The sequence below is a fragment of the Bubalus kerabau genome, chromosome 4 (genome assembly GCF_029407905.1).
Source record: "Bubalus kerabau isolate K-KA32 ecotype Philippines breed swamp buffalo chromosome 4, PCC_UOA_SB_1v2, whole genome shotgun sequence".
NCBI classification, from domain to species: domain Eukaryota; kingdom Metazoa; phylum Chordata; class Mammalia; order Artiodactyla; family Bovidae; genus Bubalus; species Bubalus kerabau.
The window spans coordinates 181,905,451-181,922,919 of NC_073627.1; the positions used below are offsets into that span (position 1 = coordinate 181,905,451).

General features: G+C 59.3%; 1 protein-coding gene across 2 annotated transcripts in view; it reads left to right on the forward strand.

Annotated features, from left to right (window-relative positions):
- The window catches only part of PXDN (peroxidasin), a 65,531-nt gene extending 60,663 nt beyond the window's left edge, over positions 1 to 4,868 (forward strand). For both annotated transcript variants that reach the window (XM_055579551.1, XM_055579552.1), the window contains 4 exons: positions 196 to 316; positions 452 to 584; positions 2,262 to 2,372; positions 3,024 to 4,868. In XM_055579551.1, coding sequence (XP_055435526.1) covers positions 196 to 316; positions 452 to 584; positions 2,262 to 2,372; positions 3,024 to 3,143 — 485 coding nt within the window. In that variant the 3' untranslated portion in view covers positions 3,144 to 4,868. The remainder of the gene's footprint in view (positions 1 to 195; positions 317 to 451; positions 585 to 2,261; positions 2,373 to 3,023) is intronic.
- Positions 4,869 to 17,469: the final 12,601 nt, after the last annotated feature.

Genomic DNA, 17,469 nt, shown 5'->3' on the forward strand with positions numbered 1-17,469 from the left:
TGTGCCGGGGGGAGCATGGGGGGGCCATGGGCTCCAGGCCCCTCGCCCGGGGTAGCCGGGAGCTGAGTGCAGGGCGCCTCCGCCCCCTGCGATGTGAGCGCCTCTTGTGTCCTTCGGGAGGGAAGGTTCTCGCCCAAACGTCCTTCATGTCCTTCATGAGAGTCGCCAACCCTGACGTGTACATTTTGCCCACAGACTGCAGAACCCGTGGCCAGTTTAATGCCTTCTCCTACCACTTCCGAGGCAGGCGGTCTCTTGAGTTCAGCTACCAGGAGGATGAGCCATCCAGGGAGACGGGGCCCGGGAAGGTGCCAAGGTATGACCGAGCCCCCGGCTGGCCCTCGAGCGTGCGGCGTGCCCCACGCGTCTGCCCATCCACGCACCTCGTGCTGCAGCCCGGGAGCCCACGCCAGCGGCTCCATCCCTGAGTGCCCCTTGCCTCTCTGAGCAGAGCCGGGAAGCCCCGGGCACCTCCCAGTAACACCACAGACCCCTCCTTGGACCAGCTGCAGGGGGCAGGGACCACCGACTTCCGGGAGTTTGTCCTGGAGATGCAGAAGACCATCACGGACCTCAGGAAGCAGGTGGGCGGCTCCCCATCCCCACCCCACCCTGGGCCCCCAGCCCCCCAGCCTCCCTTGCGGCCTGCGTGTCTCCCTCTGCGGCTGTGAGGAGAGTGTGTTCCGGCAGCCCTTCATCCTCGTCCCTGGAGCCTCAGCAAGGCCACATTTCTCTCTCTGCTTTCAGCCTGGCTCCAGCCAGGCCTCACGTAGTCACTCTTGGGCTTATAGGACTGGGGGTCCTTGGCATGAGAAGGGGCAGAGGGTCCCCTAGAATGCTGGCCAGAGAGGCCACGGAGCCCACACACCACGAGTGGCTCAGGGTCAGGGCCACGCAGAGTTCAAGCCTTGAGTCCTGCCCAGAGCTGCCCCTCCAGGGATGGCAGTTGGGCCTCTGCTCCCAGAGGCACAGGGTTTGACGGAGGTCAGATCCCCTTGGATGGCGGGGTAGGGGGCAGCTACACATCCACAGGCGGGTCCTGGGCCCGTCCCCGAGGTCTGCAGAGGGCAATGCCCCACCCCACCCCGGGGCAAACACGGGGGTCTCTGTGTGCGTTCACGTAGCGGGATTGGGGAGTGAGGTGTCAGGCTGAGAAGTCTGCAGATCTCAGGTCATGCTGAGGGGGGTTTTGGATACTGGAGGCCCCTCCCACCTCTGGGAGCCTCGGTCCTCAGCTCGGGAGACGCGGCGTCTTCTGTTCAGACCCTAGTAGAGGCATACTGGCCACTCGCAGCCTCTGTGTCTGCCCTGCGGCGTCTCCTCTGCCCGGGGGGCCCTTTGTGCTAGCTGAGTGGGCCACAGGCGGGAGGGAGGGGTCATGGAGGGCCCAGCCCGGCTCAGCACCCTGCAGGGTCGGGGCCTGGGCGGGAAGCCCCCCCGACCCTGCACCTGGGGCCGGAGATGCAAACCCTCGCAGGCCCTGAGCCGATGGCATGGGGCATCCCGAGGGCCCAACCATGGGGGCTGCACCCACCGTGGGGTTAGTACCTGCGTCCAGGTGGCCGGACCCCCGACCCCCAAGAAGGGGTGGAGGGCAAGGTGGGGGTCAGACCACTCTGCTCAGATGGGTCAGGCTGCCCGAGGAAGGAAGGAGGCAGGCGGGGCAGCGAGAGCCCCCCCAGTGCCTGTCTCAGGCCTCAGTCTCAGTGGTCGCCCCGCCCCCGGCCCAGGCTCCTGTCCTGGATCTCAGTCTCAGTGGGGTGGGGGTTCTCCCCTCTCAGGTGCCCCCGAGGGAGCCGGGCCAGGGCTCTTGGACTGTCACGACCAGGGCCCAAGGGCCCCCAGCCTCCGTCAGCCTCAGCACTGCCCCTAGCAGGGCTGTGTGCCGTCGGGCTCCAGAGCAGTCCCGGCCCAGCACTGCTCTGAGAAGCCATTGAGAACATTTTTGTTGCCCAGTCAGGCATCTGTCTCCTCTTTGCTCCTGTCCGAGGGTCCTCTCCTCCTCTATGCACCACTGGACCGCATTTCTGGCCCAGGCACTTCTGGCCTCAGACACAGGGGTGGTGGGGGCGTCAGGCAGTTGTCATGCAGGTTTGGGACGCGCTTGAAGCTCCAGGAAGGGGCTTTGGGGTCTCTCTCAGCCCCGTCATCTCTCTCGGTTTTGGGGTCTCTCTCATCCGTCCTGAGATGTTATCTCGAGCGGCAGAGTGGGAGCGGGCGCTGAACTGTGTCCGAGCGCCCGCACGTCTGCTTTGCTGCAGATAAAGAAACTCGAGTCTCGGCTCGGCACAGACTGCGTGGACGCAGACGGCAGCTCGCACGTGGACGGGGCTGAGTGGACGCGGGATCCCTGCACCGCTTGTGAATGCCGCGTGAGTGTGCGCCCGGGCAGGCCCTGGGGGTCCGAGCTCTCAGCTGCGGGGTCCCCTCTCTCTTCCCTCGGGAGCTGGGGCTCCCCCGCCCAGAACCATACGTAAAGGTTCACAGGCTCTCCCCCACCCAGAACCATACGTGAAGGTTGATGGGCTCTCTCCCCAGAACCGTATGGGGACCCTGCTGCGCCTGGTCAGCACAAGAGTGTCCACACAGGCGAGGAGGGGCAGCTCCCTGTCTGTTAGTGAATGGATGAAGCAGGCAGCAGGGGAGTCGGGGTTGGGCCTGGCAGCGGCCCAGCCTAGGAGGGGCTTTGCGGCGGAGTTGGGAGCCAGCTGGGGATGGGTTTGTACCCTGGGTGGACAGAGCAGCGGTCTGGCGTCCTTGTTGTTGTCTGGTTTGGACACAGCCCTGCCGCGCAGCTCCTCTGTAGCCAGTCTGTCAGCATGTACGGATGTGATCCCCGGGGCCCCCAGGGTGAGGCTGACAGCTGGGGCCAGCAGGGAGCCTCTGGAAGGAGCCAGGTGTCCGCTGTAGAGGGGAGTCAGCTGCCCTTTTAACCCCAGAATCCCCCCAAGGAGGCCAGCCCAGTGGGCCAGGCACACCCAGGGCGGCTCCCGGGGCTGACGGCTCCGTGCTCTCCCTTCCAGGACGGGCAGGTCACCTGCTTCGTGGAGACTTGCCAGCCGGCTGACTGCCCAGCGCCCACCAGGGTCAGCGGGGCCTGCTGTCCCGTGTGCCCGGGAGACTCCACGGGGACGCAGCCCTGAGCGTCTGCGAGCCTGGAGCTTGTCCCAGCCCCCGGGAGCGAGGCCGCACAGGCGGCAAGGCTGGGATGCGGGGGCCGCGGCTCGGGGAACCCCGGCCTGAGCGCTCGCCAGCAGACCACGGGGCAGACACGTGTCCTGACTCCATGTTAAGGCTTCTCAGGGTTCTATTTAATTTTTTTTAATGAAAAATTGGTGCTACTATTAAATTGCACAGTTCAATCATTTAGGCTCCTAATTGATTTCACCTAGTATCACCGTTTCTTCTCAACTGAAAGTTAGTCCCGCCGGTCCCAGCTCCAGAAGTGTGCAGAGCGGAGCCGGCGGAGGAGGGACGCAGGATTTGAAAGAGAATCCGTCCCTGGCAAACAGCAGTCTGCATGGACGTGTGGCGGCAGCACAGGCGGCCAGCGCAAGCCCCCTGCGCCCTCGGCCCCTGCAGCTCCGCGGGCCCTGCCGTGGAAGCCGCAGCGCTCCCCTGTGACCGGCACACACGCTGCCGGGTGTGGACCAGGTGGGACGGCGCCCTGTCCCCACCAGCATCGCCCACAGCCACGCTCGCCCTGCTCTGCCGCCCGGCTTCGCCCACCAGAGTCCACGGACGAGCCACCACGCTCTCGATCCCTGTTTCGACGGGAGGAAGGCGAGTGTCAGGGACTTTCTGACTTCAGGTTGTGAGAGTGCGTTCAAGAAAAGCAGCCGGTCCCTATACCTCATTCGTTTCCCCGCCGCGTGTGACGTTGGATGAAACTTCACCCACGTTTTAGCTTTAGATACGGCAGAAACGGCACGTCCACTCCGCTCGAGTTCTCGTAGGATTCAGTGAGAAACAACTTCCATACCTCACGGTCTCTGTCTTTTTACTCGACCAGAACCTCCTGTTTGGTTCCAAATGCAAAGTGGTCTGTGTTCTGAGAAACAGGTCCCTGGGTCTCCTGCTCGGTTCTCAGACCTGAGTGTCCAGCGCCAGCTGGGCCCTGTGCTGGGTGCAGACACGGTGCCCGCCCGCGCTTCCTGAGGGAGACCCCCTGGGGACCCGGCCGCCTCGGTCCATGTGGGCGAGTCCGGAGCTGGTGGTACCATGTGCAGCCTGTCACGGGCGCGGGGAGAGGAGGCAGGTCTCCAGGAGGCGTCCAGCAGGTGCCAGGCACTTGGAAAGCCTGGTCCCAGCGCAGCCCGCCTTCTCCCCACAGCAGGAGACCCCAGTGCCTGCTGGCTCACATTCCAGCCGGGGGGCGGGCAGCGGCTCTACGCACGGTCGGCTGGACTTCTGCGCGCATCACTGGTGATCGGATCAGTACAAGCTCCAGTGTTGCCGGGCACAGGGCTTCTCTTCACACAGCAGGGCAGACTGGGTAAATAATCAGACCTTGGCACCCATCTCTGCAGACAGGAAACGGTTCACTTTGTCTGAGGTAGATGGTTATGTAAGTTGCTCAGGTATGAGATCCCATAGTCTGGAGCATGTGGAGTCTGAAGGCGCCCTCGTGCGGAGGACGTGGGGACTGGGGTGGCTTTGTCCTGCCCACGGGGCGGCTGGGGTGGGCCGTGCGCGCCGGGCAGCAGCCCCGCGAGGACGCGGTGTGTGTGTACCCACTGGCCCTTCCAACCAGATGTTTGCTGCCAGCAAATGCCGTCCTGCTCACTGTAATCAGCCCATCACCAAAGAGACATTTGCACTATGTAACGATGCCTTCGGTTCCAATAAATGGGCCACGTTCCCAAACAGAGCACGGGTCTTCCTTTCATGAGCTGTTTGGGAGGTGGGTCCCCGAGGGGCTGGGCCCTTCGCAGAGAAACGGGAAAGGGGAAGGGCAACTCGGGGGTATTCAAAGAGGACTCGTCTCTCTTCCCTGCGGCTGGGTGCTGTCCTGGGGACCGAGCTGGCCACCTTGTTGAGAGTCTCGGGCGGGTCGGGGTGAGCTCCCAGGAGAAAGCTGCAGCCCCCGCCCCACCCCCCCGACGTTTCTGGCTCTGGCTGGAAATGCTGTGGACAGCTGTGCAGCCCGTGGTGCCCTGGGCCCAGGCGGGATACAGGATGGGGTCCTGAACGGACCTGGAAGTCATATGAGGGGTCTTTGCAGGAGCATCATGACTGTTCATGGAAATACCATGAGAATATAGATTGGGAAGATTAAGGATTGAATTTTTTAAAGTTGCCAAACCTTTCAGAGCTTGTAACAAGACCCTTTGAACTTTCACAGCCGTGCTGAGTCAGCGTCACTGATGGTCTCCTGGGGGTCTCATGGGTCATGGAGGGGGTTGGGGAGAAGGACTCAGCTCTTCCTTCCAGTGACAGATGTCATGTGACATTTCTGTGTGAGGTGAAGACACCTCCCCGCACTTGCGCTTGGGTGTTTCAGGATCGCCAGGAGCGGAGCCCCGAGACCCGGGTGGGGCGGCTGCAGAAGGGCGTGTGGGCAAAGGCCGACAGAGACGGTGGCCGAGGGGGACATGGGGGCTGGGCTGTGGACCTGGAGCCCGGCCGGCCAGACGTCCCCCTGCTTCCCCGAGACCAGCCCCATGCTGGCTGCGTGCAGCCGCCCCGCCGTGCCAACCAGCCCTGGGGGGGACTGAGGCCCCTGGCTGTGGAAGGACAGCAGTCTGAGCTGGGGTTGAGGGAAGAACCGCCTTTGGGCAGGTTCTAAGCAAGCCCAGCGGCAGGGCACCTGGGTTTCAGGGTCAACGCTGCTCGCCTGGAAGCTGCCTCAGCCCGAGGATGGTGCCGGAGGAGGAGGGGGTCAGCTCACCGGCCCACCTGAGCTCAGCTGCTCGCCACCTGCAGTCGCCAGGAGACAGATCAGGCCCCCGCCTGGTCAGTGGTTGACATGGAGCCGAGCGCCATATGCCATTTTAACGGAAAGAAGTTGGATGCTGTAAAACCAGCAAAAGCCATTTGTATCTTGCTTTAGAAAGTAAGGAGAGAGATATGAAAAACCAACAAGGAGATGAGATTATAGGCAGAGATTGAAAAGAGGCACATGGAGGGCTTTCGAGATGATTATAAAAAGTGAAAAAGTGAGTGTTGGTCACTCAGTCGTGTTTGACTCTTTTCAACCCCATGGACTGTGGCCCGCCAGGCTCCTCTGTCCATGGGCGTCTCCAAGCCAGAATACTGGAGTCAGTTGCCATTCCCTTCTCCAGGAGATGTTCCCGACCCAGGCATCGAACCTGGATCTCCTGCATTGCAGGCAGATTCTTTACCATCTGAGCCACTAGGAAAGCCCTTTTTTTCACCTTTGAGATGATTATGACAACATCTATTTCCTGATCTTGGTGGTTTCCATGAGTTTCTTTATAATAATGATTAAGCTGTCAATTGGCTTTTAGGTATTTTTTGCATATTTTATTTCATAATAAAAATCTGAAGTCATTAGAAAGATATTACAGATTTAAGCAATTTCAACAACTGGGGAGCAGGGACGTCTCTGTACTTTCAATTTTCTTGTAAGCCTAACATCTCCTTTAAAATATAAGGTCTTCATTTAAAGAAAAAGGAGAATGTATAGAAACATTCCTAGTGCCTTCTTAAAATATTTACAACTATTTTCTGTGGGGGAAAATGTGTGCTCAGGGCTGTAAATGGGGCTTCCCAGGTGTCTCAGTGGTGAAGAACCTGCCGGCCAGTGCAGGAGACACAGGTCCGATCCCTGGGTCGGGAAGGTCCCCTGGAGGAGGGCGTGGCAACCCACTCCAGTGTTCTTGCCTGGAAATTCCATGGACAGAGGAGGCTGGCGGGCTGCAGTCCACGGGGTCGCACAGAGTTGACCGTGACTGAGTGAGCACATGCTCAGTGACATAAATATTTGTGTTCCGTTTGCCAAATGATTTGCCAGAAGATTCCTTCATGTGCTTAGTGAATCACATGCATTTTTAATGTATTTGGGGCAAAAAAAAGTATTTTCTGACAGAGTTTCAGGAAGGCATCTGATGTTTTTCTGGTTTTACCCCCTCATCACCTCCTGCAGCTGTAGGCACAGGACGCCAAGACCTTTGAGACAGGAAATGAGGGAGCAGGACAGTGATAGGGGTGGGTCTCCCCAAAGTTGCCAGAGCCCTGGACTCCCTGGAATCCCCACCGTGGACCGTGGGAGCCCTGGCTTCAACAGTGGCACGGGTCAACCTGTAATTGCAGAGAAGAGACAGTGGGCAGGAGGCGGGGGCGCGGGCCCCAGGCCCACCCTCGGGGAGGGAGCCCTGGGGGACCCAGATCTCAGCCCCCCTGGGTCCCTGCAGCCCGTCCCAAGCCTGTCCTCTGTCCTGTCCTGCCCCGTGTCTTCCTGTCCCGTCTCGCCTAGTCCAGGTCTGTCCCGTCCCGTGTCTGTCCTGCACCATCGGCTCCTCTCAGAAAATGTTCCCTCCTTTGCGGGCGCCCCTTTGGGGACCATCTTGATTCTTGAACGCGGCTCCTGTGACGAAGGCCTTGGGCAGACACGCTCTTGCTTCTGCAGATGTGGAGTGCTAAGCCTTCCGCTCGAAATCTTGTGGATTCTCCACCTTTTATGTTTATGGTAACAGATACTCTCAAACCCAAACCTTGAGCATTGACAGTGAGGTCACATGTTTGAATTTGGAAGGTTCCACAAACTCCAGAGGTGCCTATTTTAACGTCTGTGAAATTTGTTAAAAGTGACTCAGTCTTATTTTCTCCTTTAGCGTCTGAAGTTTTTTGTTCAGAGGCAGGAAGCCCGGCCAGGTCTCAGGGTCGTTCCCCAAATAGCTCTTCCTGGTATTCTAACTTACAGAGTGGCCTTGGAGTTGGGGTTTGCCCCTTTGTGAGTCTGACCGTCAGCCCAGTGCTGGCCCAGTCACTGCTGCCAGGAAGCCTGTCTGGCAGAAACAGCTGCTCTGTGGGCCTGCGGTGTCACGGGGGGTGGAGCGGGGGGCGGGGAGGAGACTGTCCTTTGTCGCTGGCACGGCCGGTCCGAGGGTGGAAGCGTGAGCCCCAGGTGGCTTCCCAGTCCTGGAGGTTTGGAGGAGAGGGCGTGGGGTCGTCTGATCGTCGCTGTAACCTCCCTTTCCGCTCACTGAGCATCATCTCGGGCTTCATAGAAGAGATCCTGCTGGATATGTTTTACCGAAGCCGAATCTCAGCCATGGGCTTGGATTGAAGCCCCGAGTTTCGGAGCTGAGACACCCGCGTCCCTCGCTTTCCCATCACCCTCACCCTTCCCAGCACAGAGCCTCTCTCCTGTTGCTTTGTCCTCTTTGAGCAAAACAAAACGGGGACCACGGACGGAGCCTCTGCTGGGTGACTTAGTTTGCAGCTTTTCTCACGGGAAGTTCCTGGAAAACATTGCTGTTTGTGTTCTTTAGAAATTACGGCACCAGAAATTAACTCAGAGAATAGCCAGGGTCATCATTTCTTGTAAACGTGCTTCGATGTCAGTGGGGTCAGAGGGCCGGGACATGGTACCACCCTGGCCTCTTGTCCATGGAGTGTCTCCACCAGGCTGGGTTGCCCTCTGCGCCCGCGACCCCCGACACTCACAGATGTTGGGAACTGGGGACCTGAGACTCAGACCCGCTTCTTGCGATGCTGAGGCCAGAGCTCTTCATTTCAGCAGACGTGGGGACCATGAGCACGTACGCTAACTCGACTTCCTGCCACGCCTCCCCCAGATGCCGCCAGAAGCCCCGCGTTCCCTGCGTGCTCCGCACACATCGCAGGTCTGTAGCTTCGGGAGGCTGGAGGCTTGAGACGTGACTTCTGATTTGCTCGGGAGGCTGGAGGCTTGAGACGTGACGTCTGATTTGCTCGGCTGCAGTTGTAGCTACGTTTCTACTGGCTCACCAGGACGCTGTGCCCAGGCCGTGTACATATATAGTTGAATTCCACACCACCTGTTCCTGCTGTGCAGACAACGGGCGTTCAGGCCGAGCGCCTGGCACGGCCCAGGCTTTGACACATGTGTGAGTGTGGCTCTCACACACGTGAGTGTGGCTCCCCTCTGGCCGAGTATGCACAGCCACACTCCTGGGGCCGCCGGGCTTCGAGACCTACCCCGTCCCGCCATTAGTTCTTAGAATAGCGGTCAGCGCTGACCCGTGTTTTCCTGCAGACGGGGGAGGGAGAGGGTGCTGAAGTATTTCAGGGGCTGCTTGAACTGAACGGCAACAGAGTTTCAATGAAGAAATCGCCCCATTTGACCCAGAGAAACGAAACAGGAGGCCGACAGCAGACCCCAGCTCTCGCCAGGGCCGGGGGGGCAGGTACTCCAGGTTCCCCCAGCCTCCTCCCCATGGGACTGAGTCCCGGGCCCTCATGCCCCTGCCCTGCCTTTGTGTCTGCCCTTGTCCACATCCTCATTACCTGAGCTATTCTTGTGACCCTGCACCCTCCTCTGCTCCCCGCCTCAGCCCCTGGCAACTGACCGCTCCCGGAAAGTGCTCCGCGTGGCTGCCCTCCACTCCTTACGTGTCTTTGCTGAGCTCTTAGGTCTCGGCCAGTCACAGACTCCTTAGGAGCCCCCCTCCCTGTGTCTCCATGAATTCCTGCTTGGCACAGATACACTATGGACCGCTCCCCAGCCATAAGAAAAAAGGAGACAGTGCCATTGGCCGCAACAAAGATGGACCTAGAGTTGATCATCCTAAGAGAAATAAGTCAGACAAAGACAAATATCATAGGATATCATTTACATGTGGAATCTAAAAAACAATACAAGTGGACTTACAAAAGAGAAAACAGCCTCACCGGCGACACAGAAAACAGACCTACGGTTGCCAAAGGAGGACGGTTGTGGGGAGGGGTAAACCAGGAGGCTGGGGTTTACATACACACACTACTGCATGTGAAACAGATATCTAATGAGGACCTACAGGGTAACACAGGAGCTCTACTCAACAGGCTGCAATGGCCTATATCGGAAAATGGTCCAGATGCCTACATGCGAGACGATGAGGCTGCTGGAACTGTGCAGAGGCCTAAATATGGTGCATAATTGGATCACTTTGCTCCATACAAGGAGAAGGCAGTGGCACCCCACTCCAGTACTCTTGCCTGGAAAATTGCATGGACGGAGGAGCCTGGTGGGCTGCAAGTCCATGGGGTCGCTAAGAGTCAGACACGACTGAGCGACTTCACTTTCACTTTTCACTTTCGTGCATTGGAGAAGGCACTGGCAACCCACTCCAGTATTCTTGCCTGGAGAATCCCAGGGACGGGGACCCTGGTGGGCTGCCATCTATGGGGTCACACAGAGTCAGACACGACTGAAGCGACTTAGCAGCAGCAGCAGCTCCATACAAGTATTGTAAATCAACTATACCTGCGTGCATGCTAAGTTGCTTCAATAGTGTCCAGCTCTGCAACCCCATGGACTGCGAGGCTCCTCTGTCCATGGAATTCTCTAGGCAAGAGCACTGGAGTCGGTTGCTATGCCCTCCTCCAGGGGATCTTCCTGACCTACCACTCCATAAAATAAAAACTGAATTTACGAAGTCACTGCTGATTCTGCTCTTCATTTCTCATCATCAGCGGCTCCACTGCTCTGCACGGTGAAGATCTTCACCAAGAGGCTGATCACGATGACCTTGTTTTTGCAAATAACATACCTGAAGACAGAGGCGAGACGATGAGGTCGCTGGACAGGGTTAGAGGCCACAGGCCTGGGTGCGGGGAGCAGGGATCCCGCTGCCAGCCGCCGCATGGCCATGGCACCCCCTGTGGTCACTGTGGCTGCCATCCTGGCCCCTGGGGTGGGATGGTGCCCTTTCGCCATGTGCCCTGATGCCAGCAGCCCTCCTCCAGAGGGGCGGGCTTACCGCCCCTCACTGAGCAGACGCGGAATGTGCTTCCTTCCAGCTTCCTCTTGGCCACGGAGACAGAGACCTGGAGAAGACCTGGAGAAGAGAGACCCCAGGTAGGTCTTGCAGGGCCTCCCCTGATTTTCCTAAGAATGAGTTGAAACAGCCCCACCATCCGTTCTCCTTAAACATTGTTTTCAGGTCCAAGAAAAGCCCTAGAAACTTCATTTTCTTCTCTAAATCTTACAACGAGTCCACTCTAAACTCCAGCCTACCCACTGGATGACCAGGCACAACCCCTGGAGTCAGGCCTCAGCTGGCTTTCTGGAGCACAAGGGGCTCCAGATCTACAGATTCGTGGGAGCTGGGGAGGCAGCCGGACCGGGTCAGCATGTGAGGACCACGGGGAAGGTGACCGTCCAGGTCTCGGTCTGGTCCAGCTCTGCAAACCGCCCGTAAGCCCCTTTCTAGCCCTGGCGAGGCCCTGCAGGGCCTGGGGGAGCCCAGGTGCTCTTGGCCTCCGGGCCCTTCCCCACCGTGACTCGCCCGGCCTCCGGGCCCTTCCCCACCGTGACTCGCCCGGCCTCCGGGCCCTTCCCCACCGTGACTCGCCCGGCCTCCGGGCCCTTCCCCACCGTGACTCGCCCGGCCTCCGGGTCCTTCCCCACCGTGACTCGCCCATGGGCAGCACTGCTGCGGCCTCTCGGTCAGAGAGCAGGAAGGAGACCGGCTCTCGGGGACAATCTAAGCTTCAGCTGTAGTTTGGGTATTTCAAGGACTTCCCTAGTGGCTCAGTGGTAAAGAATCCGCCTGCCAGTGCAGGAGACATGGGCTCAATTTCTGGGTCAGGAAGAGCCCCTGGAGAAGGAAATGTAACCCACGCCAGTATTCTTGCCTGGGAAATCCCATCGACAGAGCCTGCAGGGCCACAGTCCATGGGGTCACAAAGAGACAGACACGACTGAGGGACCCAACAACAACACAGGGGTGTCTCAAACATCACCCTTTCGTCTCTGGGCTCTGAGAGTTTCTTTGATTTCCTTCTTGTTCGTTACAAAAGTCAGTGTGCTGGGCAGAAGCCAGCCTGCTCTGCGTTCTTCTCCTGACACCTCCATTCCACCTGCCTGACTTTTGGCCTGGCCTGACCTCTCCGGGTTCCCTTTCTCTTCATGTGAAACAGGACAAAGAGCGCCTTCCTTGTGCAGTGAGACCTCCCTGGGTGTGGATTTCCTCTTCGCTTCCACCCCTGGAGACAGACACTGAGTCTTGTTGACGCCAGGAGATGTTTCAGAGACTGAGCTGACACCCTCTGGCTGAAACGCAGAAGGTGTACGTGGAGTCCCAGCGTCATAGCCTAGAGCCGTTAGAATCTCGTTGCCAGTGATGAACATGTAGCTCAGCCCACGGAGGGGACATGAACTTCCCTAGGAAGCCCATGGGAAAGCAAGTGCACTCAGGGAGGCTGGCCGTGGGCGAGCTCCTCTCTGCGTCCTCTCACAGCTGCCCTGACTCTCAGCAGAAGACGTGGATCTCAGTGGCCTCCAGGGTCCCGTCATTGGCTCCCCCAGAAAGATGAGTGCCATCCCCCTTCACCAGGCACCGTTCACGGCCTGGGAAACGGCTGTGATCAAGTGGTCTGGGGCAGTGCCCTCTGCCGGGGCCACCCCCATGGGCTGAGGACACAGCCCCTCACGTGCAAAACCCCTCCTGGGGAGCGAGCCACCCTCCAGCAATAGGGGGTCTTTGGGAGGGGGTGGGCATGCTGGCCACACTCAGAGCCAGGGTGCAAGCTGTCATCACACCCGTGTTCGAGTCCCTCACGGGCAAATCACGCCTTTAACTACAAGGGAGCCGAGGTCCTTGGCAGGGACAGCCAGTAGCCATCGGTCACCTTGCCCTTCGTTGGGGTTTCTCATCTCAGGGCAGCGGTCAGTGGAGCTTATGAAACTCAATGTGTTTCCTGCAGATTTGCCCGCGGTGCCCTCGTGAGAAGCTGGTTTCCTGGCATTCTTGTGATCACTGGTGCGCAGGAAACCATTAGCAACCTGGATTGTCCATAAACTGGGAGTGATGGCTTCAGGCCCACGCAGGCTTCTGGGATCTCCCAGCCCGGGCCGCGGGACCTGCAGTGTGGTTCCGTCAGGAGGCTGTGCGCTGGGGCTCTGGGAGGCGTCCCCGGTGTTTGGCTGGAGTTGGAGTTGTTGGCGCTGAAGATTAGTCCCAGAGCCACCGGTGTGCACTGTCTGGGCCTGACCTTGCCCAGGGCTTTCCTCTCAGCAGACGGAACCTCCTGACCACATCCTCTGCAGCCTTCTGGTCCACCTGCCGCCCCAGCGCAAGGCTTCATCCTGCAGGGATTCCCGTTCCCGGGACACGGAGCCATGAGAGATGCTGATCCAGGCAGAGCGGCCGGCGTCCCGGGGCTGCGTTTGCTGGGTCCTCATCCCGCATCCTGAACTCCCTGCAGCGGGAGAACTGACCGCCGGACAGACCTATGTCTGCTGGGGGCAGGCCGGCGGAGTCCTTGTTCCACACGCCGCCACATCAGTCCGTGGATTTCAGGCCCGCGGCTGGCCCCGCCACATCCGGGGACCCTCACCTCCTCCTTGCTGGCCCTGCCTCCACCCCGCCCCTCTCTCGCCCTGTCCGCTCTTTCCAGGATGGCAGCGTGTGGGTTTTGAACTTGGAAACTGGTTGATGCCTCAGATGACAGGGACATCTTGGGGGCGGGGGGAGATGCCGGCAGTCCCACCCAGCTCAGAGCGGCCCCCAGCATCCCAGGCAGCAGCCCCCATGCTGCGCAGAGGCCCAGTTGGATCTCCAGTCTCACCTGAACACCCTCTGGGACCTCTGTTTGCCCGGCGCTCAGCTTGGCGACCTTCTCGGTGACCCGGAAGCCCCGACTGTGGGGCTCTCCTTTCCGCAGCCTGCCCCTCCCGCCACCCCGCACTCAGGGCCGTCCATCATCCTGCTTCTGCAACGGAAAGTTGAGCTGGCCGGGGCTTCTGCCTGCGCCTGGAGGGTGGGCCCGCATAGTGGGTCCGGGCGTCTCGCACACCCCAGCTTGACCTGCCCCGACCTTCAGATCCACAGCGCCTTCTTCTGGCCCCGGCTCATCTCCATCAGTGCCCTTCGCACTCACATCCGCCAGTGCGTCTCCCTGGTTCACGCCTGTGTCGTGGTGACTGGGTCCGCCTGCTGGATTCTCAGTAAGAGTTCACCAGTGAAGTCAAAGCCGCTCAGTAGTGTCTGACCCTGTGACCCCATGGACTGTACAGTCCATGGAATTCTCAAGGCCAGAATTCTAGAGCGGGTAGCCTTTCCCTTCTCCAGGGGGTCTTCCCAACCCAGGGATGGAACCCAGGCCTCCCGCATTGCAGGCGGATTCTTTACCAGCTGAGCCACCAGGTAAGCCCACGCGTGCATTCGGGCAGCAGGAATGTAAGCTAGAGTCACGTTCTCACAGATCGGAGCCTATGGAGCGGGGCAGCGTGAGTCCCCCTCTCTGCTGCACCGTCCTGGTGGTAGGGCCCTTCTCCCATAGATAGGACCCTCCTTCCCCACCACATCGGCTGCCGCTCTGACGGGGGGCTGCCCCCGTGTGAGTGTTTCTGGGTTTGTGCCGAGTCTCTTTGCTGCAGCCTGCGCCAGTGCCCACTGTCCGAGCTGGTGCAGGGGTGTGAGCATCTTCTCGACGCCTGGGTGGAAGTGACCCAGCTGAGTCTCTTCTGCAGGACCCTCCATGTCCACAGGGTCCTGGCCTTTCCCAGCATATTTTGGTTTCAGCCTGTTGATTCCCTGCAGCGGTTAGGGCTGTATCACATTGAATCTAGAATTCAATCTCAGTTCAGTTGACTTTGTAAACACTTAATCCTCCCATTCATAAACATGACATATTCCTACATTTTTAAACGGCTTCTTTAATAGGCTTTGGCAAGGATTTATGGTGTTTTCCAAAGATTTTGCACATTTTTCTTAGGTTTTAGATTTTCTACACATCCAATCTTTTTTTTTAAAATAAGGACAGTTCTGTTTGTTTCCTTTCCGTCTTCGATGGCGTTGGGTGCCCTGCTTGGTCTTGGCCTGGATGGTGATTTGTAGGTGGTCAGCCTCTGTTCTTTTTTTTTTTTTTTTTTGCATAAATAGAGTTGGTACTCAGAAACGGTTTGTTGTTTGGGAATTTTGGAATCTAATTATTACCGTAAACTCGGGACCATTTTTCTGCCTTCTTTATGCCATTTTGAAGATACTACTTTTGCAATGTGTAACCACACCAAATTATCTAATTGAGCAACTTCACGGTTCAAAATGTCAAAAGTTCACAAATGATAGTTTTTGCTTGTATTGCTGGACTGTTAAGCCTGGACAATACAGATGGCTTCCTTTGTGTTAACAATAGCTGTCTTGGTAACAACATGGCGCAGTCTGAGGGCCCCGGTTACCTTCACGGTCTGGACCGGTCGGTAGAGTCGCCTGCACTGAATCATCAGACTTCTGTCCGGAAGTGTGCAGCCTGCTTCCTGTAGCCCGTTGCTGACTGCCCGGCGCAGGACGGGGTTGGGGGTCAGAGAGCGGGTGGCACCTGTCTGTGGGTGAGCCTCCGACCTGGCGCAGGTGATACACAGGCTCAGCTCCGTGTCTCCCTGATTCTCGTCCAGCCAGGCAAGCCCAGCCCTGACTTGGCAAGTGGCCTCTGTCTGCAAACTTCAGAGGGGCCGAAGTCTCGGGGTCCCTGGGGCGGGTGCTGGCCCAGCCCCACTGGATGAGCTTTGTTGTTTGTTTCTGTTCTTAGCCTCGCCAGGACAGAGGGTGTTTGAGTCACCATGGGAGCCTCCAACGCAAGGACGAGGGGCGGGCGCCAAGGCGGTCACTGCTGTCAGGAAGGCCGGCTGCTCAGGGAACAGCTCGCAAAGCACTCTGACCCAGCAGGAGGTCAGCAGGGCTATGCGTGCACCCCAGCGGTTGGATGGCTGACTCTGCTCCCAGGGGTGCGATTCCTTGAGCCTGAAGTACTCGAGTCATGGTTTCCTTGTTCTCCTTGGCCCTGCAGACGCAACTGAGAATGACCGTCAGGGCGGCATGACCAGCCCTGGACACACCCAGGGGACAGCCCGCAGGGCTGGAGGCTGTGAGGACAAAGGACAGGTCCTCAGAGCTGCTGAGGGCAGGCTGGCCGCCACGGGGCTGGCCAGGTGTTCCCAGGCCCTCCGGGCTGACTGACCTGCTCCTACCTTCAGGCCAGGTGCTGGACCCCCAGGCCGCCCTGCCGCGCTGTGCTTGGGCCACTTTAAATAGAGACATCACCGCGAGCACAGAACTAGGACAGCACCCAGCGGGGGTGAGGGAGCCCCTGTGCCCAGGCCAGCTGGAGCAGAGGCTGTGCTCGGACCTCGGCTGGGCGCGGACCACGCCCGGTGATGCCCGTCGATGGCCTTGAGTCTCAATTGGGGGTCACGAATGTGTCTCAGAAAATAGGTGATTTGCAGACGTGGAGGAAACCGAGGAGGGAGGCGGCTGACCCCATGGGGGCAGGGGGCGGTGGTCCTGCCGAGTCTGGCGCCCCCTGCTGGCCCTGTCAGGGGGCGGTGGTCCTGGTTGAGTCTGGCGCCCCCTGCTGGCCCCGTCAGGGGGCGGTGCTCCTGCCGAGTCTGGCGCCCCCTGCTGGCCCCGACAGGGAGCACTGGACCTGTCAGGGGGCGGTGGTCCTGGTCAAGTCTGGCACTCCCTGCTGGCCTCGTCAGGGAACGGTGGTCCTGGCAGGGGGCAGTGGTCCTGGCAGAGTCTGGCACCCTGGCTGGCCCCGTCAGGGGGCGGTGGTCCTGGCAGGGGGCAGTGGTCCTGCCGAGTCTGGCGCCCTGGCTGGCCCCGTCCCCTCCGTGCAGGAGCTGAGTGCGGGGATGCATCTCCGGTTCCTGCTTCATCCAAAGGAGCCGCCCTGCTGGGTCCCAGGGCTCTGTTCGCAGCCCCCCAACCCCCTGCTTGGCCAGCTCCACGGAGGACATTTCACCTGGAGCGGAGGGACCACGAGCTCCCCAGCGTCTGAGGGTCCAGGGACCTGGCACGTCCCCGGAAGCAGGTCTGGGCTCCCTGAGCTGACCCAGAAGCTCCCATTTCCCCACGGAGCTGCTGCAGGGCTGACCGCCTCCCAGGCCCTCCGGGGTGGACCGTCCACCTCCCAGTGCCTCACGCTCTGAGTCGGAGCAGGAAGCGCACACATTCTGGCTGGAAACGAGCAAAACCAGTCAGCGCTCCACACACACGGAAGCACTCCCCCGGGCGAAACCGCAAACCCCGGGAAAGATCGGTCTCGACAACCATGTCAGCCCAGGCGTTTCCAAACGAAAATTGTTTTTCCAGTTTGGGGGTTGGAGAAAAGTGGATTTAAACACTGCCAACAAAAAATAGTTCACATGGCAGTTTGAGACAACTCTATTTTCTCGAGAAGGATTTTTACAGCCCAGAGCCTAACTTTAGAGAGATTTGAATGAGCTTGTGCTCAGCGTCCGAGGTGTTTGTAGAAAAGAGATGAGAAACTACCGCCAGCCCACCAGCGAGCTGGGTCCACCTGCACGGAGACTCA